This window comes from Apostichopus japonicus, chromosome 6, assembly GCF_037975245.1.
Source record: "Apostichopus japonicus isolate 1M-3 chromosome 6, ASM3797524v1, whole genome shotgun sequence".
NCBI classification, from domain to species: domain Eukaryota; kingdom Metazoa; phylum Echinodermata; class Holothuroidea; order Aspidochirotida; family Stichopodidae; genus Apostichopus; species Apostichopus japonicus.
This window is the reverse complement of record NC_092566.1, coordinates 4,217,457-4,244,445: the sequence shown is the minus strand read 5'-3', so window position 1 is coordinate 4,244,445 and position 26,989 is coordinate 4,217,457. Positions and strand designations below refer to the sequence as shown.

The 26,989-nt window shown below is 38.3% G+C and overlaps 1 protein-coding gene across 1 annotated transcript in view; it reads right to left on the bottom strand.

The window, feature by feature from the left end:
- The window catches only part of LOC139969265 (uncharacterized), a 35,322-nt gene that overhangs the window by 7,608 nt on the left and 725 nt on the right, over positions 1-26,989 (bottom strand). The window contains exons 2-26 of the mRNA XM_071974179.1: positions 26,507-26,631; positions 26,168-26,253; positions 25,287-25,477; positions 24,584-24,653; positions 23,800-23,926; positions 23,025-23,204; positions 22,248-22,350; positions 21,727-21,864; positions 20,785-20,964; positions 20,043-20,202; positions 15,851-16,074; positions 14,448-14,572; positions 13,764-13,849; positions 12,665-12,855; positions 12,086-12,155; positions 10,849-10,975; positions 10,303-10,497; positions 9,706-9,808; positions 8,974-9,111; positions 7,991-8,170; positions 7,452-7,594; positions 4,484-4,718; positions 2,315-2,439; positions 561-646; positions 57-247 (exon numbers count right to left, since the gene is read on the bottom strand). Coding sequence (XP_071830280.1) covers positions 57-247; positions 561-646; positions 2,315-2,439; positions 4,484-4,718; positions 7,452-7,594; positions 7,991-8,170; positions 8,974-9,111; positions 9,706-9,808; positions 10,303-10,497; positions 10,849-10,975; positions 12,086-12,155; positions 12,665-12,855; positions 13,764-13,849; positions 14,448-14,572; positions 15,851-16,074; positions 20,043-20,202; positions 20,785-20,964; positions 21,727-21,864; positions 22,248-22,350; positions 23,025-23,204; positions 23,800-23,926; positions 24,584-24,653; positions 25,287-25,477; positions 26,168-26,253; positions 26,507-26,631 — 3,579 coding nt within the window. The remainder of the gene's footprint in view (positions 1-56; positions 248-560; positions 647-2,314; positions 2,440-4,483; positions 4,719-7,451; positions 7,595-7,990; positions 8,171-8,973; positions 9,112-9,705; positions 9,809-10,302; positions 10,498-10,848; positions 10,976-12,085; positions 12,156-12,664; positions 12,856-13,763; positions 13,850-14,447; positions 14,573-15,850; positions 16,075-20,042; positions 20,203-20,784; positions 20,965-21,726; positions 21,865-22,247; positions 22,351-23,024; positions 23,205-23,799; positions 23,927-24,583; positions 24,654-25,286; positions 25,478-26,167; positions 26,254-26,506; positions 26,632-26,989) is intronic.

The following is a 26,989-nucleotide window of genomic DNA, read 5'->3' as shown; positions in this document are numbered from 1 at the left end:
GGCCTAAATATTGCATACGTTTAAGATTCGATTGTGCTGTATGTACAAAAACGTACCGCAAATAACGTCGAGGGTGCAGTTTGTTACTAGAGGAAATATGTCCACAGGTTTTGAGCCTGCTAAATCACTGAGTTTCTTAGCCAAAATCTGAGCTTTTTCGTTGAAGATGTCAACAAAGGAGGTCAGGATCGTAAAATGGAATGATGGTGTAAGAAGTTTTCTTCTATGATGCCAACTTTGACCTTTGCTGCGTAAAAATAAAAATAAATATGAAAATTAAATTTTACTTAATTCGTTGTCAGTTCTTCTCATATTTTTTAAAAACTTATAAACATAACATTTGGTGTTATTGATCCATCTTACTCTATTTATCAGATGAAAACAATTATATCAATAAAATAGAAAATTTCCCTTAAAATAGAAAAAGATGATTTGATCTATATTTAGATCTCACTGTTTCTCAAGTGCTGCGTATTGGTTTTCCATGTTTAAGATGCAAAAATAATTAAAAATAATAATTTTAAAACGCAAGCAATTGCATTGCATTTCTCTTTACTTACTTCAGTAGCAGGCCATTGCCAAGCCATGGACGCAACATCCGATAAAAGAAACCTTTATCTAACTGTTTGCTACTTCCGAGAATTTTCTGTATATATGTATGGAAATTTAGAATAATCAAAGTATCAAAACGAAGTCATTTATAACTTGTTTAATCATATTAACCAACTCAGTTTAAGATGTTAAATTTGATGCTTAATGGTAGTCAAGGGCGGCGGAACCGGGGGGGCACAGGGGGCACGTGCCCCCCCCCACTTTTCCTCAGGTTAAAAATGTGCCCATTTTCTACATAAAAATTGAGGCCAGGGAACCAGAATGAACAATCGGGAAGGGCCGTTTCCGGCCATCTGAGGGGTTTGTAAAACCAAAAATTTTCTTGTACGCTCCGCGCCAACCGATGGTGGCGCTCCGCTCAGATAGTCGTGCATACAACTTTGCGAATCCTGGCTACGCCCCTGACTTTTAATGAATTTCTGCAGGTCAAACTCAAAGCTATTTCGAATGGAAAAAAATTGTTAAGATATTATCAAGAAATTAACTCTTATTCGGAAGATTCCTACATTAGCAACTAGCATGATTTCACCTCGTTTTTACTCAAAACAAAACTTGTTCCTTGTTTCCCAATTTGCGCATTGGATATTGCAGTGCTAGTATGCATATTTTCCTTGAGGGTGGGGGGGGGGGGGAGCGTTGATGGAGTGATGTGTATACGCAAATAAGATAATACAATAAGAGTTATAAAGGGTACTAAATATAAGGCTGTATCATTCCAATCGAATTTCTGCAAAGTGCCCTTTGATGTCGGTGCCCCCCCAGATTAAAAGTGCTTCCGCCGCCCTTGATGGTAGTCAGTATAGGCCCCAAATTATAGCACGCTAATATTGCTAGAAGTTTTCAAAAAGTACTTTCCTGGAGGTCTTTACTCTCCAAGTTCTTCTCAGACATATTCAAGGAACATACAAGATGACAGAATGTCCCAGAGATGAAAATTTCCTCGAATGTTGTTAAAAAAACATTTATTTGACCAAAGGTGATCATATTTGAATATCTTGCATATTTGGGACCAATTTCAGAATACCTCTAAATATTCCAGAATTATTTACGTTTAATAAAATCATCTTTATATTCACATGCATCAAGGAGGTCATAATATCGACTGTTTGAGGACAATTTCACTGAAAAAATAATAATGAGCAAATTGTTAAACAACTCCCGCCAATATGACGTGATTGCCAATGTACGTCTAACTTTTGAAGTCAAACGTCTCTTGACTAAATGAAGACTAAAGATTAATTAACATATTCTATGCGCTCGCGAAATATAGATCCTCGCCCCCCAAAACTTCGATAAGGAAATAGTTTAAATTGAATTCAAACTTAATCACGTCAATAGCGATGAAGACCCACCCCATCCACCACTAACCCTATCATTCCCCTCCCCTCTCCCCGCCCCTCCACACACCGCGACCACCGAAAGGAGGAGAAAACCAATACATTCGTCTGTAAAATGCAGGAAGTACAAATGCCGACAAAATACATCGATTATTTGGTTACGGTATCTTTCGTACGTTGCGCAATAGATGACGTCATCATAACGTCATCACGTGATTAGGACTACGAATGATTGGTTTATGTATATACACCGTACTGTCTTCCTGTTCCTGGTCACAACATATCTTTTACATATAATATAAAAAGAATAGAAGAAGACAGTAAGTAATATTTAACGAAGATTAAGACAGTAAATGACCTCTGACCTCGATATCACGTGTGCAGCCTGTAGTTATAATAGGAACTGGTCCCATCCAAACAACTCTCGTCATAACATCTGGGTTTTGAAAGGCCATATCAATCGCCATTTGCTTCATCGTTTTGAAAAATGCTAAGGAGGAGAAGACAAACAAGACAGATTATTTATATTATCGTCATAGGGTGGCGTGCCGGGGTGTAGAACGGAGGGGTGAGGCGGAGGGTGTAACCTAAGTAACTTATAGTGATGGTTACATCTCTATGTTCCGACGTCTCTATGTTCCGACGTCTCTATGTTCCGACATCTCTATGTTCCGACGTCTCTATGTTCCGACAATTTTTTGGGACTCTAATTTTTTTTACCCAAATTTTTTCGGACTCAATTTTTTTGGACCAAAATTTTTGACCAGCTTGTTTTCGGAACAACTTTTTTCGGACCAAAATTTTTTTGGACCAAAATATTTTATGACCAAATTTTTTTTTGGACCAAAATTTTTGACACCAACATGTTTTCGGACCAACATTTTTCGGTCACAAGCAATTTTTTTTTGACCAAACTGATTTTGGTCCCAAAAAATTTGAGTACAAACAATTAAATTTCGGGTCAGCAATTTTCGGTCACAAGCAGTATTTGGGTCATAACAAACTTTGCGCCCTTTTTTTTCGTGAAAAAAAATTGGTGCGTCCCAAAAATTGTGTCTCCCAAAAAAAGGTAGGTCAGAAAAAATGTTGGTCCAAAAAAATGGAGTCCCCCCAAAAAAAATTGGGTCCCAAAAAATTTGGGCCCAAAAAATTAAGTCCCCCAAAAAAATTTGGTCCGAAAAATGGGGGACCAAAAAGATTGAGTCCCCCAAAAAAATTTGGTCCGAAAAAAATTTGGGTAACAAAAAATTAGAGTCCAAACAAATTGTCGGAACATAGAGACGTCGGAACATAGAGACGTCGGAACATAGGGATGTCACCATAGTGATTAAAGGGCATCTGTATTCACCTCGTGCGTTAGCTTACAAAAGAATGCTAAATGTTCTGAAAAGTACTTTCCGTGAGGTTCTGGGCTCCCCCCAATTATACACATGCACCTGAAGTTGATCACACAGTCACAGTCTCGATGCAAGGGGACTGGGGTTGAGGTCGGATCAGTAGGGTTTGCTGTTTGATTTTTCGTGCCCAGGTTATTTTTCTGGGTGACTTTTCTTTAAAAACAGTATCTCCCAATTTTTCACAGACATAGAGGAGTGTTAAAAGTGTAATTACATATCTAAATGAGAAAAAAAAATACGTTGAGGATTACAGTAAAACGTTTCTTTAAGTTAAAGCATTAAAGACCATTATTTGTCTGTCTAGCATATTAGCGGTCAATACTCATGAACTTTAAATCTTCCTTCCGATCTTTACTTCAAAGAGTATCAACAGTAATTTTAACTTTACATATTCGCTCCCAAATATATCAAGCATTTCCAAATATAACAGCAATCGGAGAGAAGCACTATATAGCCTATATTACCCACATATCGCAAAACATGACCCACGTGTCACAAAACATGACCCACATATCGCAAAACATGACCCACATATCGCACAACCTGACCCACATATCGCAAAACATGACCCACATATCGCAAAACCTGACCCACATATCGCAAAACATGACCCGCATATCGCAAAACGTGACCCACATATTGCAAAACATGACCCACATATCTCACAACATTACCCACATATCGCACTACATCACCCACATATCGCACTATATTTCCCATGTATAGCACTATATTACCCATGTTTAGCACCCATATAAATCACTACCGGTATGTTACCCTTAGAGCACTATATTACCCTTTATTGCCCATATATAGCACTATATTAATCATATATCACTATATTATCCATAAATAGCACTATGTTACCCATATTTAGCCCTATGTTTCCCATGAATAGCCTTTTCATTGTACCTTCTGCATTCAAATTTACAATGACAATTTTTAACCCTTTTACTATGTAGGCCAATTTTATACCATTTTATCACGTGATATTTTAGGTCAACAGTTATGTCATAGTAGTCAGCATGGACTTAACATAAAGATTGGAATATTTAATCCGCTCAATTTATAAGATTTAAAATATTAAATGGAAGAAAAAAATAAACGGCAAAGTTTGAAAGAGAGAAAGAGACTAACCTTTTGGATCCCGATCGAACATATAAGTACACCCAATAAGTGGGTACGCCTTTGGCCCTGTAAAATTACGCATTGTGTACCACCTCTTCATCTGAAGTAGAAACAGGTAAACGAACAGACAGCCCACTAACACACAGACAGACGTTAACCCTACTCCAATCGCCATGCTGATACCTGGAACGGACGAGTATAGGTTATCAAATCGAGTGTTACTTTTAGCAAACGAGACGTGATGCTTTATCCAACTTTAAAACAACTCCCAGCTGCTTTTACAGTAATGTCGTTTGAATCGTACTTCTTACTAATTGGATAGACAGTGAAGAACTTTCTGCTGTACATGCAGTGCACAATGTCAGCTAGCCTCTTCAATGTCATTTTATTATTTTCTTTACTTTAAGTGTATTTACATTAGCACGAATTATATACACTCGTTTCTAATGACTTCGTAAAACAGATGGAAACGTTAAAGTCTAAAACGAGATTAGATTGTTGAATCTTTGGTGATAAAACCAATGTAAGATAGCTTAATTGAAAACCAAATCTATGTGACCTTTGACCCCTCGGTTATCAAGACTAAACAAAGGAAGCTACCTAAAAGTTCGTTGATACTTTTGCATGTAAGCGATCAAAGGTATTTAAAAAGGATAGTAAGAGTTGCAGAAAACGCTGTGTGTGTGCGTGTTCATCACAACTCGATAGCCATCGGATTTCGCAGTTTACATATATGCATTTACTTCTCCTGACCATATATATGCTATAGTGTTTGTTGAGATTGTGTTAAAACCGAGAGATCTAACATCGCCATAGTTACATACAGGGTAAAATATCCTGACGCAGACACATAGCCAAGCAAGGACAAGGGGCGGTGCCCCTGCCCCTACAATTGTTGGTGCCCCTTTCAAGTTGTTGGTGTCCCTCCAAGTCAGAATTCTAGGCTATATGGGCTCGTCTTGATGCTAAAGGACGTGCTTAGCGCCTTCGTTACTACCTATGAGAATCACTAAAAGCATCGTCCTTACCACATCGCCACAGTTCTCATTATAAGAGAACTGGAGCTGAGAGTAAGAAGAGTATAGGCTTTGTATCCTGGCTCTGTCTTAGATAAAATTCCTGAACATGAAAGTGTTTGATTATTGGGGGGTGGCGAGGGGGGGGGGGCAAGAATATAAAAAGGAATACATGAGACCCTGTGGCCTTTAAACCCTACTGCCACTCCCAGAAAAAAAGAAAATAGAATTTTAGACGTGAAATTGAGCAACCTGTGGGCTATAAATTAGGTCAATAATTAGGTCTACACTATAATTAGTGAGGCATTCAATTCAGCATTGTGCAACAAATTGATAAATTACGCCCAGAGAGTCATCATTTCCCCATATTGAAGGAAACTGATTAATTGCAGTAAACTCGCAGAGAAAGATCGGAAGTTTTTGACGGCACCTTATCTTTTCCATAACATCGTGCACCTGCGTCGTGTAGAATTATAATTATGAAGGTTGAGTTAACATAGTTTGGTTTCGTTTGTTATCAAAGGTTTATTTATATGGGGCAACCTGTACATCAAGTTTGAATACACTTTGCTCATAAATTGCAGATCGGCTAAGTGCGATAGTTTTCTTATCTGAAGTGTATTGTTTGCCCATTGATTGATATATCACCCAATCATATTGTATGTGCGGTAGTGACGCATATTCAGATAAACTAAATGCAGTCTGGTATACTTATACTCACCCTTGTGACACTAGCAGCTATGTAAATGTATGTCAATGTATGTAAATGTATGTAAATGTATGTGAATGTATGTCAATGTATGTAAATGTGTGTAAGTGTGTGTTAATGTATGAAAATGTATGTCAATGTATGTCAATGTGTGTAAGTGTGTGTTAATGTATGTAAATGTATGTCAATGTATGTAAATGTGTGTATGTATGTGTAAATGTATGTAAATGTATGTCAATGTATGTAAATGTATGTAAATGTATGTAAATGTATGTAAACGTATGTAAATGTATGTCAATGTATGTCAATGTATGTCAATGTATGTAAATGTATGTGTAAATGATGTAAGGTACATAGTTGAATGTACTAAACAGAATGATCAAGTTACAGAACTTGGGGGGTCGAGAATTAGGTCTGACTCCCAGTGATAATCTTCGTTATAATTAGCAACCAACTCCAGCCACCAGAGTATCCCATTAACATGACTGAACAGAGAAAGATAACAAGATTTGAAAGAAGAAACCAGACGATATTCATGTTTTTACTGTATTGCATTATTTCAAGCATTACGTGCATGGCTGTTTCATTATAAAATAGAATAATACCAAATAAAGAAAAAAGAGGTATGCAGTCGATGACATAATAATGAGAACTTTTGTCATTCGAAAGATCAGGATAAATGCACGATACAATGTCATGTTTGCTCATCATTTATCACAAATCTGACACAAAAGCAACATAACAAGAGAAAATTGATCTAAACTTTGAGATTTATGCAAGAGTTTGTTTTTCAATATTCTTACGGTTGGCATATGCAGGAGAAGGATTTTGTTGGAATGCGTTGCCAAATTATTGTTATCAGCTAGCCACCCCACCCCCCACCCCACCCATCCCCTCCCCAATATCGCCCAGATGCGATGACATGTTACATGAATTTATACATATAACATCAGCAGAGAATATCACAGGTACATGAAACAGGCTTAGGCCCTCATAACAGATCATGCAGTTAATTATACATATTTAAGAACACTGCTTATTAATTTCTGCGGATGTTTTGTGGTAGTTTTGATTATTGCCCCCTCAATTCAAAGTCGCACGTCCCAACTGTCTCTCGAAGGTCGCTTTCGCCGCCCCCATACCCCCTCCCCCCCCCCCCTCGCCTTAAATTCAATCCACTACTGCTACCTGGTGGCTCCTGCTTGTAGTCCTATACAGAACACACAGGCAAACATCATGGTCGTAGGGAAACCTCCATTTCAAGGCCATCATAGGGTCGAAGGATTAATTCTCCGGTCGGTGTTACTTCATCCATCGCCTTTAAAGAGCGAAATTTCAGTTTCCTCAGGAGATAAGCAAGAACAACTTTTTCCTCCATCAGTGCAAACTTTTGACCTGAAGATAAAGTTGAAGAGAAATAAAATAGTCATAAAACCTCTATATTATGACATTATTTATCATAATCAAATTTAAAACTTTTTTTTTCAAAAATTTCTATTTTTTTGTTTGTATTATTAATCTTTTAAGCTCCACATGTAATGAATACAACTAAAAATCCGGTGAAAATATATTTAAAAAACATCGTTTTAGAATAGAAGAAAAATAAATGTTTATGTAATGTAACCTAATTTAATTATAAAACAAAGAGCTGTACTAATAATTATTTATCTCTCTTTTCATATATTCAGTTAAGATTTAAAATTCTAATCTCATTTGCCTGAGTGGAACCGTCTGAAATTAGCGACCAAAAAGTTAACAAAACTGATAAAAAATTATGACGGTCAACGTTACCGATACAATTCCGAGGGCCTGCAGAGAAAGGTACAAATGCAAACGGATCTCGTCCTTCTACATTTTCTGGCAAGAAATTATCAGGATTAAATTCATCTGCATCCGGGAAATAATCTGGGTCTCGACCAAGCCAAAATATAGCAACAATAAGCAGAGTACCTTTCGGGACTCGGTGACCACCTAAGAGAATGGAATGATATTAAATGATGGCGGTTGGGAGCTGGAAGAAAGGGCAGGAAAGTTTGATACGCTTCCCCCGCCCCCTATACCACTAAGCGCAGAATCAACACCTTCTGGAGTCCTTAGACACAGTATGCTTTCTTTCAAAATTAATAGTGTTGGATTGTCTTGTCGTGAAGGCCCCCCTACATGTACGTGCCTTATATATGACTCGGCTCTCCCCCTTCCATACCCTCGCATCGCCTCCCACCTCTTTCCACCCCCTCCTACCTCCTTCCTTCCCGGTCTCCCACCCCTCCCCTCCCACCCCTCTCATTCTCTCCCCTCCCCTCCCACCCCTCCCATCACATCCCATCCTCTCGCACAACTCCCGTCCCCTCCCATCCCCTCCCCTCCCACCCCTCCCATCACACCCGATCCCCTCGCACCACTCCCATCCCCTCCCATCCCCACCCCTACCATCCCTCCCATCCCCTCCCTCCCAGACCTTTTCATGAAATGTTGATAATTTCTTCAACATCGTTGCCAAGAGACAGTAACCCTCAATGTGCAGATTATACTTCAATATCGTGTTACCTTATTGAGAAAGTGAAAATATGAAAAAGACTGGGGCAAAGTCAACCCACGTTACCTATTCTCTCTCGAAACATATCGAATGAGACAATCCATTTTTCGATATCGAACATAGTGTGAGAGCGATAGTTTACAAAACTAGCAACAACCTATAGCAAACTTAGATATAAAAAAGTTCCTATCGTATGGTACTGGTAACTTTACGTAAACTTGGAAATAAGATGTCTTACTTAGGATGGCATCTTCCTCAAGTTGTCGTCCAATCAGAGGAACGGATGGGTACAGTCGTAGGGTCTCCTTGATGACGCAACCAAGATACAGTAACTTTTGGATGTCTTCACTGGTTACTTTTCTGTCGCGATCATCACCTAAAAAATCAAACACAATAAAGATTCTGTACATGGGACACCGGTTCGGAGCACTCTTCTGAATTTTTTGGTATTAAAAGTTGGATGGAAACATAATTTTGCCGAAAATATGATACACATTGAGTAAAAATCTAGCAGTTAGAGTATTGCCTATAGTTTTACCTATGTTTTCCTATATGCAGAGCTATTTCGGTATAGTATTAACGGTATCTAGCGTTTACTTATATCTCAGGGCCGCCTATTCCTAGAAATTTAAGATCCGCCATTACAGTGGCAGGGCTATACAATCCGGTAAATGTATCTTCTCGTTCAGTTAAGCCTCCATTTCACCTTTTCGATACACAACTAATTGAACACAATATTAGGCATACAGATATATCTCCAGGCACGTTGTCAATCCAGGGCACTGAGAAATATGGTATCGAGAAAAATAATGAGAAATACATCTTAATAAGCCCACGAATGTACCATGAATTTATGAAGACTTGAGGGGACTTGCGGGAGGGGAGGGGAGATGACGTCATTGTCCCCGGGCCCGACCTTGGATCTCGACCCCCCCCCCCCCCTCATTAACAGTGTATGATCGTGCCGTACCAAAAACATCGTCTAACTCCTGATGAATCTTCTCCTGGACGTGAGGATGGCACCCTATCATGAAGAGGATCCACGTTAGAGAGGCAGAGGTGGTGTCATGACCCTGAAACAAAACAAAAAAAGCATTGGGGAAGTAAACAACTTTAAGGCTCTTAACGGGTTTGAGCGTTAACCGGTTGCAAAAGTAACTTTTCTGATGTAATGACATAAACTATTCTGCAAGATGTGATAAAATGGTACAGATATGGAAATATATGGTACCGTAATGCTTTATTACCATGGTTACGGCAGTCCTCTTCAACCCTAGACTGCACGACCCCGTGTTTAACGAGTTGGAAAGTTTAAGGGGCAAAGTGGCAAAGGGGCAAAGGGGAATGTGACACGGAGAAGGTGTAAAGGGATATAGGGAATGGGGAAAGGGGAATGGGGGAGCAATGGAAAATGGTAAAGGAGAGAGGAAAGGAGAAAGAGGCAGGGGGTGAAAGGGGAAAGGGAAAGGGAACTTGCGAAGGAGAAAGTGTTGGGGTGGAACATGGAAAGAGTGGATTGGGAAGTTCTAGTGTAGAGGGGAAGAGAGTGGGAGGCAACATTTCTTACTTCAAACATGAATGTATCAACTTCTTCTCTGACGTCATCAAGGGTAAAGTTTTGATTCTCTTCATGTAGTTGTAGGAGAAGATCTAAGAAAGCCATCTTCCTCTTTCTTGTAGGTTTGCCGTTTGCAATAGAATTAGAATCTAGTGTTTTCGTTCCATTTTGTTGAGACCGTTCCTTTATTCTGTCTTGAATAACCTATCATAAATGATTAAAACATAATTACAAAAAAACAATAAATTTATATTGGAATATATTTTAGAAGGAATAATATTTTACTTGATGCATTAGTTTTCTGAACAAACAGTTGTAAAAAAATAAATATTTAATAGAGCATTTACTTATTTAAAATAGGCCTACATGACATCTCGAAAGAAACAGGAAAGTCTCACTATGCTGTTAATTTTTCTTTATTCATTTTCGAAATTTGGTATGACTTCTTTTTCATGTTTATTTTTTAGACTTTAAGCAATTTAATGTATCAAATGCAAATTTTTCGTAATTTGACAAAACAGCCAAACCGTTTTGAAATTTTCGGAATGTACTCACCTTCTTGGTCATACCATGTAATATCTTTAAGTTTCGTTTATGTCTTTTCCCATTAGGTAAGAGGTTATAAATAACATCTAACCAAAGCCAGGGATATTTCTGACGTTCTTGCAGGAGGTCACTCATCCTATATGCAAAAATCCGAAGAAGAAAATAAATTAGTAATTCGTTGGTTGTAGCCAGTACATTATTTGTAAAACAATAATATTAAAATGGCTATTAATTGTATAGCCACACCAGCAGTCTCTTATAGGTAACCATGCTAGTCTACATGACATTAAAATTTGTGTAAATATTAAATGTATGGTTCGGTGTTTTTTGGTTTGTTACTTTGATTGTTTACTCCTTGACTTGATAAGAAAGAGAATGAAAATGACTCTTTTGAAATACCAAGGTCTTAGTTCAGCAATAAGGGGAATGTCTGCATATATTAAATATAAACACAGAACCTACTGACTGTAGACAAGAGACCACACGACAATGTCATTAAAGGTATATTACCAGTGGCTGAGAAAAATTGTCTGCACCGTTTCGTCAACACCACATTCTCATACTGCTTTATGTAAAGACATGATTTTTGTCTCTCAAATATTGTGATATTTTGCATCTGGCAACAGTTCACAGTTCGCATAGTATGATCGTGGGGCAATTGAACTGTAACATTTAACTTTTCTTAAATCATTTATCCACAGAGGAAACTATTCAAATTATCATTCTAAAGCTGCAGTTTAATGACATTTTAGGTACAAAGAACACTGATTAGAAAGCGAAGCAGCCGTTTCAAGTAGAGAATCACATTATTTGAAGGATAAATCAGCAATGCTTTTATCAGATGAAAGAGAAGCCTGTGACGTCTGTGTTGTCATGATGACATCACAGACCACATTTCCTGAAGTAATTGCAGGTTTTATAGTCAGTCAAAATAGGTTACATTCAGTCAACCTTATCTCTAATTAGGAACAAGATATTGAGATTGGGGTTTCAACTAAAAGTGTGGAATATATTTCACTTTACGTTTATTGCCCCTGGGGTATCTCTTTAAGGGACTGCGGCTAAGGAAGGGTCAGGTTCAACAAATGTTATTGTCATAATTGGTGTTCTTTCCTGGTGGTTTTTCTCCCTTGGAGCCCGGTTCACCGTATAATGATGTCACCGCAGCATACCGAATGAATATTTTCAATTATGCCCTTTGTTTTTACTAATGTAATAAACAAAATGGAGAACAAATACAACTTACTCTACAATGGCTTGCACATAATCTTTGTTGTTTCCATTCTGAGCACCAACATTAATACCCATGGCAGTTGCTGTTCAAAACAAAAGCACCATATGAGCACCGCTTTGAGCATAACAATATTACCGCATTAACACCTCGTTAGCACCACAGATCTGAAATTGATCTTACGTTTTGACAAAATATATATAATAAATACCAAGTATGAAAATATATACATAAACTAATGACATAAGTGAACTATCTTGATAAATAAATAACGGATTTATAAATACATTGACTAATAATGATTTATATGGCCATTTGAGGCATAAAGGCGCATGTGTAGCTTATAACCCCCCACCCCTTCCCCCAACCCGTCGTCACCTTTGGACCACAAATATGCCAATACTTTTCTCAAATATATTAAGTACAAAATCATCCTCACGTTATCAATGAATTCCTTCTTTTCATAGCAGTGTTTAAAAAAACCCACAACAAACCTACAATTTTAATGTATATTCATAGCTTATTATGACGTACGGAGGGCTGTATGCTTATTATTTAGCTTATTTTACAACACTTGTTTGGTTGACTATTTACCACATATGACATCAAGAGTACATCCTGTCAAAAGCGGCATAATATTCACGCTTTTCGAACCGACCAATCCACAGAATTTGCTGGTCAAAATTTCAGCTTGTTCGTTGAAAATATCGACGAAAGATGAGAGGATCGAAAAATGAAAAGATGGCGTCAACAGCTTTCTCCTGGATTGCCACTTTTTACCTTTACTGGTAGAAAAGGATAACAGGTCGGAGTGGTTAGGAAGAATAAATACCACACCAACACACAAAAAAGTAAACGTTGAATATGTACGCCTATGTTTTATTCCAAAAGATATATACCTCTTCCGGTCAAAGACTATATATATATATAATGGCAAGCAATAACATAAACAAGATAATCACGATATTAGGCAGGGTGCAACAAGTTTAAAGTTTCAAGATAAATTCAAAACTTCTTTACTTCTGATGGCTGGTGGAACTTATCGGTGAGTCAGACAGTCGAACGACTTCTATAAATGTTATTCTCTAGTTATTTAAAGGCAAGGATTAGCTTGTGTTTTAAGACCACAGAAGTGACGCGTCATAAGTCATTGCTGTACCATCATCTATACAGTAAATCATTAGCGGTGTTGAAGTAAATCCCCCCCCCCCCCCGACTGTGATTAGTGTCCCATCGGACGATGCAATAAGGGCTATGGTAAATCAAGTTGTTATTCATTTGTTTTTTGTAAATGCCACTGGGTCAAAGGTTAGGAGTCAAAGGGATGAACGAATAAATGTAACAGAATGTCACAAGTACAACAAATTATTGTCTATATTTCGACACGTATTCATATTTGCATAAAAGGAATCTCCATTTTACGCACGTGTTATTCACAGACCTAAGTGCAGCGTTACAGTGTGCATGACATATATGATACACGATACATGACATGGGGTCTTTACAGTGACTGTTCGTAATCAAACGTCATGAGTATAGTTGTACTGTCAGTCATTCATTGTTCGATGAAATATCAATCTTTCGAAATAAACAAGGAATTCAACACATCGTTTGGTGACCCCAACCCTCCCTTCCCCCTACCCTCCCCACCCCTAACCTTCTTCCTTCCCCCGCTTCCTCAACAAACACATACCTTAGTAATAACCCATCACCTAACCATGGTTGCAGCATCTGATAGAATAACCCCTTGTCCAGTTGACGGTTGCTGCTAAGAATTGTCTGTAAAGAAGACAATGTTTATGGTTAGTATCTTGCTTTGAAATATATCTTTGGTAGCATATAACCCTATACAGCTTTTCAATTCCGAGGTAGCAAGGGATTGCATAATTTACATACAGAGAAGTTCAGGAAAGTAGCTGTCAAACTGCTTTGTTTTCGGTGAGAAGAAAGCATTCATGAAAAAGGTTACAGTTCCTCTTTTGACTCTATTTGACGGCGGAGTAAGCTTTATTGTGTTTAGTAATGAATTACAACCAGCTCGTTTTAATCAGCCAGTTGGGACAACTTCCTAATTCTAATACCTCTCTAAACTGTACTCCAATATCACGCTCTCAAAGCACTGGTATTGTCAGTACAAAAAGGTCCTTACCTTGATCTGATAGACACATATGACTGCTCGTACTGACGATACAAGTGCTCTGAAGTGGGACAAAACACTACAGTATAGAAAAATTGTCCCAACTGGGTGTTTCAATTTTTGAATTCATGAATATGCATATTAACTGATATAAATTACGCAAGAATCTCATTATATTATGTACATCCGCGCTATGATCCATGACAAACCTTATACATATGCCTACATGGCTTACTGTACCTCAGCGTCGCGGACGTCACCAGTCGCGATAACTGGAAAGGGTCCCATCCAGACAACCATGGTTTTCTTCCCTTCGGTTTTGAACATTACATCAATCGCAAATCTTTGAATTGATTTGAAGAAAGCTGAAGGAAATAAACAAGTATATTTATCCATGCCAGTGCCATGGGTAAAGTTGGGCTTGTCAATCTTATAAAATAGGTATAGTGGATCCACGAAACAAGAAACAGTTAATTGCGGCATATTGTTCCTTCGTTATACGCATCACGTCAGTGTTTCTGGGGGGATAGTCTGGCGTAATATGATTGGAGGGAGACAGAGAGAGGGGGGAGGGGTGGGGGTAGAGAAATAGCTTCATAAGTTCACATAGAAGCTATTTGCTTTGTGTATCCCACTAAGACGGTCGCGGTCAGTAGAAGTTTCCTTCACACTTTTAGTGAAACAAAGTTTGATAGCCTGAGGAGACATCTTTAATTCTTAGAGCCAGCGATATTTACCTCTCTGGTCCCCATCATCATCTCCCACTACCCCTCAGACCAGTTCTCAAAAACCTTACCATTATAAAAGAAACTTCTGCTTGATGTTATATTATATTATTAACACTATACCTTGTGTCTTTCAAGAACAGTATACCCCTACTCCTCTCCCAGCAGAAAAAAAGTGCATCATGATTTCACTCGGTGAGTCTCTTGATATACCTATTAAGGGGACAAACTAAAACGAATGACAGCGAATGACCGAATGACAATTGACTTTGTACAGGGTAAATTATCATTTGCGAATGACAGCGAATGACAGCGAATGACAGCGAATGACAGCGAATGACAACGAATGACAACGAAGGACAGTGTTGAGTGGAGATAGAATGATTAACGGAGTGGAGTATATGCGGTTATTGGTTTTCTGCCCAAAAATGATTGAGGAAAATCGCATGTTACGTGGTTGTAGGGTTTTGGTGTAATTTACGGATAGAAACCACAGGGAAAGATTTTGTGTGAGAATGCGCTTGAGTGCTGTGCTTTTTACCTCTGTATAGATTTATATAGAAAGATAACTGAAGCCGTTTCAAGATTATAGTATTGTTAGTTTCTAACAATTAATATCGGAAAAATGACGTTAAATTTACTTTTTAATATCAGACTTACAATTTCGCTTACTATAAGGTGCGTTTTTATCTTGTCCGTACTTTACTAGATCTAGATACCCACGAAGTCTGAACTGTGATATCCGGTTGAAGCAAATGTCTGTACTGTCATTACTGTCATTCGTTTCAGTCAACGCATTTTTTTAGTGTGAACAACATATTGTCATTCGCTTTGTGCAACGCAATTGTCATTCGTTTTAGTAACACCCCTATTAAGTTAATAAAAGAGAATCGCCGGAAACAATAAGATGTACATTACCTCTTGGGTCCCTGTCGTACATGTAAACACACCCTATGAAAGGATATGCTTTTGGTCCCGGGAAATGACTCATGATATGCCATAGTCTCATCTGGCGGACGAACAGAAGCACCACTGCAACAACAACCAACACCAGGAGAGATACCACACCGACACCCATCGCCATTGTTAAAACAACGGAAAGTCTTTCGTCAACGTGGATACGTTTAACAAATAAAGTATAACTTTATTATGTTACTACTTGCGTTTGATCCGCAGGTGGTGCACGAGATTAACTTGAATGGTTAATTAACCGCCTAAGAGAAATCACCATGTTCTAATTCGTGTTCGTTTCAAAACCCATCACACTGCTGCATGGTTGTATCGCAGTATTATCGAGTATCTGTTTGTTCAAGATGTTCCTAGGTCATCGTTGTTTACAAAATTTGTTAGCTCTGCTCTCTGTAAAAATAGAGGGCGGTAATTAATTCTAGCGGAGAGCTGTAAAGTCCATAAAGGTATACGCACTATGCGATGTTGCTAATCTCGCCAAATTATATTGACTTCTGGATTAGACCATGCAGGTAGTAAAATAAAGCAGTCAATAAGAAAGAGTTTTTAAAGTCAACTGACTAATCGGGTTTCATTAATGTAGGAAGCCTCATTATCATTGTATAACCATGCATGGTTTGATTGACCTTTTTTAAGGGGGGGGGGGAGGGGTCCCCGGCGTCAGATATACATTTTGTAGCCCTCAATCAGCTCTGACACAGCAAGGGCAAGCGTTGTGTTTACACTTTAACGTCCCTAAACAACTGGTTAAGGAATATAGCAAACAAACTTAACTTTATCGGGAAATCTGGCAAAGTGTTTTCTGTAGTATCTCATCAAAATGAACACAAACTACTGAGGCAGTGTGCCTTCTTGACTATTCTGTACTGTATTTACTAGCCCAACCTTGCATTTAGAGCTAATTTTATATCCAACTTAGTATCTAAATCTGTCTCAGAATGCACAATTTGACGTCTAAAGTTTTAATTGTTTCTACAAGGGATTCAGTCAGCTTCAACGATCACAGGGCCACCCCCTCCGTTATAACACCCCTCATTCACCTCAGGCATTTCCATAACAGATCAGCCATTTACGTAAATCAGTCGGGAGTCTGTTCTTGCCCTTCCACCCCACCCTACCCCACCCCACCCAATCTTTGAATCATTGCAGTGGTCACAGATTCAAGTAGTATAGAATTTACACTTGTGTATATTGTAATTCCCAGAAAGATAGAATTAATTTTTTGAGAACCAACTATAGACAGGAGCTTGTGATAGATGCTACTGGCCTGGACAATGGCACAAAGTTCATATCGGTTAATGCACTTTGTCTGTGTTATACTTAATCTAATCAGCTATATTTAACATATTTAGCTATTGTTGTCTTAACGTCAAGTTTAGTCAATTAATCTATGAACAGTAAATATCGCAACTTTTTGCAATCTATAAAACCAAATATAGACAAAAGATAAAAGGGAGCATGTGACTGGGCTATACGAGATATAGAATGTGAAAGAACTCTGCTGTAACAATCACACTTCTGTATATGGGCTTAGCTGTTGTGTTGTGCCGTTGTTGTTGTTGATGTTTGTTGTTAGACAAACGTCATCACAGGATATTTAAATTCGAGGGGAAATCTGTTGCTTTATGAAATAAATAAAAAACAATTTGCAACATGACAACATACTGCAGCCATTTTAATTTAATAGCCATTTAGGAGTGTTAGCTCAGTGGTTAACGCCGGTGCCAATCATACGGTCCCCGGTTCGAGTCACTCCCAGATTAATGTTTGTCGTCCAGTTACAGAGTTGTTGACAATTCATAATCATGGACGTAAAATATGAATGTAAGAGGCTGACTTCGGTCAGCTTGCGGCTTTGATAAGCCAATCAGGCTTCTGCGCGAGTTCCTGCTTGCAGGAGGATCTAAAATACATACATACATATATACATTTATAGCTTGTAGAGATATCGCCGGTCTGGCCAGCTATTCAAGGTTGAAAACTAACGTCGTGAATCGCATGCTGATGTAATAACTAAAAAATATCTGTTTTTCCATTTCTTCTTGTTCTGCTTCTTCTTCTTGTCAAGAGATATTAATTGTCCCATGCAACCTTGTTTTAGAGTGAATCGATTTGACAGGTGGAATTTGGTTACCAGAACTCATGCAGTTACATCTAAAGCTGTCTTTCGCGTTCAGCTGGCAGCACGTGACCGATCGCGACCCGACTTGACTCAAGTCGCCGTGACATACAGTTTCCTTAGTCGTTAGGCACATTCGTGTCCTACAGCTGACTGTGGTATAACAGCGAATAAAAAGGCTTTACTTGTTCCATATACAATTAATAGGTATTATTTTAAACAGCTTTGACCCCCCCCCCCCCCCCCCAAACAAAAGAAGGAATTAAGGAAGACATGTTCCGGTTGTTATTCAAATTCATTGTTTATATCCATTGCGACACATAACAAACAGAAATGTAAGTTAATGTAACGACTAGTATATATCATGTAAGGCAAGTAAATATAGGCTAGACGGCAATATGTCGTATTGCTAAATGTTGTTACAAATTGCATTCGTCGAAGAAAAAAGTACATGGATATCATTAATCTGATTCGTTAGGGAAAAAAAAAAAACATTGTCCCTTTGTTGTTGGTTGTGCGGGTGCAAGGCAGCAACAATGTTTGCTGAAGTTTCTACACCGGTGACCATTATTTGAACATTCTAGCATACGTGTGAGCGATACTGATAGATTTTACAGCACACCTGCCAAGTACCCTATAGTTGAAAACAGTTGTGTCTTTCCCGCAAGTTTACCAGAAAACACTGAATATTATTCAAAATAATTTTATAATCAATCAACTTTTACTCCTTCGATGGATTAGGCTATTGAATGGAATGTACAGGGCAAGACCAGCAAACACTACCCCACCCCCTCCCCAGCACCCCGACCCCTCCCTCCTCATTTTCCTTATAATGTTATCGAAAGGATCAATAAAACTATTTCATCTCCTTTCAAATCACAATCATGCAGTCTTCAAGTTCATCTCACTACAAAGAGTTTTCTTTCTCTATTATTTAATTAAATTATTTATTTTATTTTATGAAACAAAAGACTAACTAATTTCAGTAAGGAATATCAAAGCTATAAGAAAGCAAAACTTAAGACAACTTAAATAATAACCATGTAATGAAAACCCTGTTTCAATATCTATTATCTTATAACGTGACAGATTTACTGTTGAAAATAACTTTTGCTGCAGGGAAGAAAAAGACTAAAAGTAAAGATAAAGAAAAAACATTTTCGAAATTAGAATATGACATAATGTCATACAAATATGGGAAAATATTATACGATCTTTGGAAATGCCAACTGTTAAAGGTGACTTAAAGTCCCAAGAAAAAGATACATTTGAATGCTAGTAAAGTTTCCATGTAGTTCTTACGGTTGTCAAGATATTCACGTTTTAGAATATGTTATACGTCTGGTATGCTCCTTTAACGTTAAAATTGACAATGACGTCGGCTCCGCAGTGCAATTGAAAACGTAATGAGAAGGAAAATAAAGAACAGTGAAAAAACTTCCAGCCTCCACCGGGATTCGAACCCGGGCTTCTCGCTTTATATGCGGACACCCCGACCACTAGGCCATGGCCGCATGCCCAGAGGCCCGAAACCGGCAAGGAAGGTCGTAATTTCACTGTAGGCGTTTGTCACCCGCATAGAACAACACCAGCTCCGCCCTGGCGACACATTTGCCCTTTATATATGACCCATATTAAACTGTTGAAGTAAGAAGTTTCAAATCAGTTGTATTTGAAAAATTAACCATATAATAGAGCTCGGAGGTTCTGCATGAAATGTTATCTGCTTAGAAGCATTTAGCCAAAATTTGAGAAATATACACGATTTTACAGAAAATGTGACCCCTTCTCAAGCATTGTCACATTCCTAAGGATTCCTGTCCCATGTTACGTACGTAAACAAGTTTGTTATGAAACGATAATCACATTTCCCACCCCTTCCCTTCCCTTCCCAAAGACTACAACCTTTCCACCTCTTCCCCCTTTCCCTTCCGGCGCTCTTCCTCTCCGATTCTCACATCCTTTCTTTTTTTAAATGACGTCATGGGTTTATGAGTGACGTCATTCAATGATGACGCAACTCATGACCGCAATGTGACCTCCATGCTGATGCCATCGTAAGGTCGCAGAATAATCTCCCCGATCGGTGTGACCTCTTCCACAGACTGCAAAGAACGAAATTTCAACTTCCTCAACAAAGTGGCAAGGATGACTTTTTCTTCCATTACAGCGAATTTTTGTCCTTTGGAGAAGAGAAAAAAAGAAAGAAAAAGCTGACAAAAACCCCCACTACGTCACGACCATGCCTCTTTAAATCAAATGATTATGTTGACGCCAGCGTCGAACCATCAGTTACTGCGTAAGACAATATGTGCTAAAAGACAAGGTAAAGAAAATGGATAAAAATACGACGAAACAAAGAAAACAAATCAAAGAATGGGCCGGGCCCATGTTCGGGATACATGCCACTTAGTGGACATAACCGAGGGCACCCTATGACAATAGAATTGTAACATATGTTAAGCCATTCAATGTTCTTCTCATACGTTGCCATAACAAACTCATGTTTTTATGTAAGTGTAACCCTTGTATTTCATTTTCAAAGTATACTTGAAATATTTATTTTACTCTCCTTGGAAAGTTTTCATAAACATTGAAGATACAAATCACTCCCCTTACCAAAAGAATTGATTAATCGATTAATTGATTAATAAATATATTATGGACACCCTACACACAAACCATGCCCCTCCCCTCCCCTCGCATACACTTTTGACCACCCTCCCCCTACACATATATACAACCACTTTTCCGGTGTACTTACCAATGCAGTTTCTAGGTCCAGCGGAAAATGGTAGATAAGCAAATGGATTACGTCCTTCTACATTTTCTGGCAGAAAATTGTCAGGGTTGAATATATCTGGATCTGCAAAGGATTCCGGGTCTCTGTGAAGCCAGAATATGCCAACCACAAACAGAGTGCCTTTAGGGATAAAATGTCCACCTATTATGATGATGATGATGAAGGAAAAATCAGAGAAAAACGTACAAATTTAATGAAGAAAACGAAGAATGATTATTAAAAGGCAATCAGTTTTCAACTTTAAGGAACGAACTATAGCTAAAGTAGTCATATAAGCGGTGCCGTTTCACCATGTGGCAGCTAAGACAGTTTCATTTGGTGCTTTTAGAACCAGCGTATTATGCTTCTAGTGTTGTCTAGACAGCAATAGCCATTTGAATAGAACTATTGGCCATAATTTGGCTATAATATTTCGGTAAAATATATACAGCGTGCAAGCATGTGAGAACCACAAAATGGGTTAGTTGGTCGATTTGTTACATTTTCAAGCAGTTTCGGGTTCTTTGCATACAAACAATTTGTAATTAAGGAAGGAAATCCAGAGGTGGACAAATTATTTTGAAGCATTCCATGAGCGTGAGCAGCGGAGTCTCATTGATCATTTGTGTTAACCTTTTATTTCTGTTCCTATTTATAAAGTGCTTATATATTTACTTCTTAGTTTCTTATTAATAACTTAAAATTTAGTAATGATATTATTTTCAATTCGAAATCTTGGTGACATCATCCTCCTCCCCTCCCCCTTCCCCCTGCCCCTCCTTTCCCCCTGTAGATATGCTCCAGTCGGTTAGAACGTTTATACTCCGAGCTTTGCCTGTTCGCTCTTCCTTTGGTCCAGAAATGTTATTTTGGGGGTTCAGAAGAGAAAAAAAGCGTTATAGAGAGAAAGGATCTATTATGTACTCAAGTGAACATCCTCTTCAAGTTGTCGTCCAATCAGAGGAACTGATGGGTACAGTCGTAGGGTCTCCTTGATGACGCAACCAAGATACTGTAACCTCTGGATGTCGTCACTGGTGATAACTCTGTCTTTATCATCACCTGTTAAAGGAGATACAGATGACGTCACTTAAAAGGACGCTTATAAGCGCTATAAGTAAATGCTATACTGAATAATCAGGGAGCTGCTACTCTAGAGTAGCAGCTCCCTGGAATAATGTTGTTCAATTCTTGTATTCTCTAGCTATTTCATCTCTGACGTCACTAAACGAAACAATATTTAACTGTGAAAGGTATGTTTATCCACATAAACACTCTCCTGCGAGAAAGAAAGTGCAATTCTAAATTTTAAAGCTTTTAGTTATCTTACTTTTCCAGAATGTTTACATTTGAAGCCAGTCAACATTTTTTCTTTTTCAATCATTCATTCATTAACTAACTAATTCAACGATTAATTTTTCGTTGTCATTTTCTCACATACTTACCAAATATTTCATCCAGTTCTTGGAAGATTTTCTCTTGGACGTGAGGATGATGTCCAATCATAAATAGAGCCCAGGATATAGCGGCTGCTGTGGTATCATGGCCCTGTTTTAATTAAATGATAAGTTTCAACCGGAGTTTGAAGGTCAGATAAGGGCACAGACACAACTTATTTCTTTATTTTATCTGCTTTCTATTCTATTCTATTCTATTTTATCTGCAGAAACCAACCCAATCATCATCATTGGACTATGTCAGCGGTCCGCAAACATTTTATGCCCGTGACATAGGAGCTGTCATGGTGCATGAGCAACGACACACCAGGACCCCACCGATCAAAATCGATGCCCCAAATGTATGATCGGTAGCTTGGTCATTGGAGGTCGGTATATTGATATATCCCAAACAGATATATCCCAAGCAATATGCAGGAAGATGTTTATCACAAAGGTATAAGCTCAAGATGGTGGTTGGGTTCGTTCCTGCTTCAATGTCGCAACCGACAATAGTTTAGTCGAACTGGTAATAACAAGTTTCTCCAAGTTCACCCACAACCGCAGGGATACTCCTTCCTCCTCCCCCCCCCCCCATCACGTCCCAAATAACCACACCTCTCCTATCTCCCATATATCAGTATCCATATACCCAGTCAGACTCCAACCCTTATTTCCACCCAGACCCCAACCTCATTAGTCATTTCTACCCAGAACCCAACCCATATTAGGTATAAACAAACTATCGCCATAGCTTTATAAATAATCTATAGTAATATAACGTACCTCAAACATGAACGTGTCTACTTCTTCTCTGACGTCATCCAGAGTAAAGTTATCGTCTTGATCGTGTAGTTCCAATAGTAGATCTAAGAAGGCCATTTTAGTTCTTTTCTCTACTTTCCCATTTGCTGTAGATTTCGTTCCATTTTGATGGCGTCTTTCCTTTATTCTTTCTTGAATAACCTAATTAAACAGAAATGTTTTCAACATAGAAAGAACGAATTGCAGGTAACACTTAAATACACATTTCTCGGAAGAGTATCAGTAGATACCGAAATTATTATGAAATAGCGGATCATAAGAGTACATCAGTAAGAGTAAGCCTATATGTCCGCCCGCGAAGCGTTTCAAGTATCCACAATGTTTTTTAAGTTGTTTTATTCAAAATTATTTTTAACGCTAAGTTAAATTCAGATGATTGGTGGGAGAGGTCCCCCTCCCCCTGGGCTTCGGGATCCGTACCTGGATTCGCCCCCTGTAAGTCTGTAATACATGAAAAACTAAACATTTTTCTATATAAGATGTCACCCGAGACCCCCTTTTATACGATTATGATACAAAAATTCTTCATCTATACAGGTCCGTAGCCAGGCCGGGCACAGGGGCTTCCCCTTACAGACTACCATTCCCCCATTCTACCTCCGAGGTTGCTGCTACCGTCATGTGTACAAAAACTTCTAGTTAATACCTATACGGAATCGCGCATGCGCTCACCATCATTCTGTTTACATAGCCTATACAGTGTTATTGTAATTATAACGTGAAGCTAGTTACATACAGATTTTGTCATGTTGTGGAGTGTCTCCAGATATTTTTTATGTTTCCTTCCGTTTGGCAGTAGATTGTATATCACATCCAACCAAAGCCAAGGGTATTTTTGACGTTCCTGGAGAAGATCACACATTCTGTAAAGTAATTAGTATGTTGTTAGAACATTCATGACATTGGTACATACATGCATGGAGAAAATAGGTTGTTACATTCATGGGTACCGATAAATACAGTCACTATGTGGCGGAACAGGTAATACTAGAGAGGTGCTATGCTTAAAGGAGGAAAGTTGTTGGGCGATATAAAGGTGTCCCACCAATTTGAAGCTCAAAAATGTGAGTAACAAAGGGACGCACATTTATAGCAAATTTTGTTGGCGCAGCGATGTTGGTCGTGGATGTGTCTGGATTTGTTTCGGGAAGTAGCTCTTTGAGGTATAGATGGACATCACCATTCTGCTTATCAGGCCTCAAAGAAAGATCAACGTTGTCGCAGTTGAGACACATGTTGCAGTCTTCATTCTACCGGGCCCTATCCCCGTGTAACACCAATGGACATAGCGTTATGTTGCATATAGCAACACGTATATAGTTAGTACAGGAAGCTAATATTAAGACGACAGATCTCCGTTTTAGTAGAATGGCTGCTTCCATAAATTAAGCAAACACATACATTGACAAACACATAACAAATTATGACTTAAACGTTATGATGTAACACATATATTGACAAACACATTATATTACGACGTACAAGTTATTACGGTATGAAATGGAAGGAAATATATTTACTCTACAATGGCCTGCACGTAGTCTTTGTTGTTCCCTTCTTGTGCTCCGACATTGATGCCCATAGCCGTTCCTATAAAGTCGAGCAAACATGAGAACTAATTATGCATGACGTTCTGACCATTATTTCTAAACAGAGGAAAACTGCAACTTTCCTTTTAACAAAATGGCAAGTAAAGCTAGCGAAATTAGAAAAAAAAATAGTAAGAAACAAAAACCCAGGACAATTGCAAATATTTCGGCAGAATATCAAGAGATAATCAGTTTTACTGAAAAAGGGGGTTTGGGGGGTTGCAAAGAACCATTCGGTAGTTAACCAGCTAAAAGGCAGGGGGGCGTACATAGGTCGGCATCCTTTTTCATAAAGTTCCCAACCTAAACCTCGTTCTCCGTTCCCCACTCCCTCTTTAAAGCTTGCTATTCGCTTCTGGTATAGGATTTATGAAATACTATATAATTGTAACATAGGAACTGTTTTGCATCTGGTAATTCATAAAGAAAAGGTGACATTTTCTTGAAAACAGCTTCTTCATCGATTACGATGATTCATAAATTCAAATGTCCAATAATATCGTATATCTTGATAATGTCATACTTCACACGGACACAATTACAATATAATGCATATTTATCGGCTCATATACAGAATAAATTAAATTAAAATAATAAATAAAACATAATTACTGCCTTTAATGGAATACTTTACCACAGATAACATCAAGGGTGCAACACGTGATAAGTGGGAAGATATTCATTGGTTTTGAACCCGCCAATCCACACATCTTTTCGGTCAAAATCTTTGCTTTGTCATTAAAAATATCCACAAACGAGGCCAAGACGGAGAAGTGGAAAGATGGCGTCAACAATTTTCTTCTGGATTGCCACTTTTTGCCTTTACTAAAAATTAGAGATAAATTGAAACATTCTATCAAAGCATTTTTTTTTCGCTTCTAACATTACACAACTCGCTTCCTCCATAATATTAATTATAGCTTTGAATCACGCATGGTTACTAATTAACTTACTGGTTGAATATCCCGTATACGGACGCTACTCATTGTGTGAGCGGTAACAGTTCTGCGAAAGGAAGATTTCTTTGGTTTTGTTTCACTGAGGCTACGTATTCTTTTTTGGTAAATGTAGTCCTGAAAACGTACATGAGGTTAGATATGGTGCAGTCTTTTAACTTCTAATTTCATCCTGATGGAACTTTTTGAACCACCATTAATTTATAACCATCATACTATTGCTTCTTAATTTGTCATTTGTCATATATAAGCCTGATGTAAGGTGTAACACTGATGTGCATGCTGTAACAATTGTTCTGAAATACGATAGTCAGTCCACCCCAATCGGCACAAATGCGTTGTCGGGGTGTATAAAAAAAAAAACTTAAGTCAAAATCCTAGTTTGTCTATTTAAATATTGATAACGTAGATTGAAATTTGGTAATTTTATGTGGACAGAATTTTGAATCTGATTGAATGACAGACTGATTGAATAACGGACGGACTCACACAGTGACTGATTGACTGGCGGATGTAATGGAAGTAATTCCATTTTTTTTCACACTATCGGCCTACCTACCTCAGAAGCAGTCCACTTCCAAGCCAGGGGGTTAACATCTGGTAAAACATTCCTTTGTTTAATTCTTTACTGCTGCTAAGTATTTTCTGGAAACAAAAGTAATAAGTAAGCTGTTTATGATTTCCGATGACTTATTTTCCCTTCCGTGTTTCCCACGAAAGTGGGGACCTCATGGCGGCATACACACAGACGGAGTCGATCTCAAAACACAAAACTTTCAACGAGACTCAGTCAAACAAACTTAAAATAAGTGTGTATATATCAATAATAATTTTAGTACGTTGTATATATATATATCTTTTAAATCACGTGCCCATACGTTTTATTCAAGTGGCTTACCTCTATATCTTTCGTATCCCCACTCGCTATTACCGGGACGGGCCCTACCCATACTGCCATCGTCTTCTTGTCGGGGTACCGAAACGCGAAATCAATCGACCATCTGATCATAGTCTTGAAAAATTCTTTAAAATAATGAGAAATTATATGAATTATGGAAATGTATTCAATATGTTTTATAGGCTTCCGTTCAGTGGTAGTCTTTTTAATTCTATCAAATAATGAGAAATTATACGAATTATTGAAGTGTATTTAATATGTTTTATAGGCTTCCGTACAGTGGTAGTCTTTTCTTTCAGTGCATGATGGTGACCATTGACCATGTTGCAAAAAATGGAGACTCTGATTAAGACCAGCAAAATTTACCAGTTCCCTCCTTCCTCTACTTCCGCCTCTGCAATGATTTATTCTCCCCCTTCACCTTCCCAAAACACCTTTCCCTTCCCTTCTACCCCCCCCCCCCCCTCAGCATGTCAGAGTGAG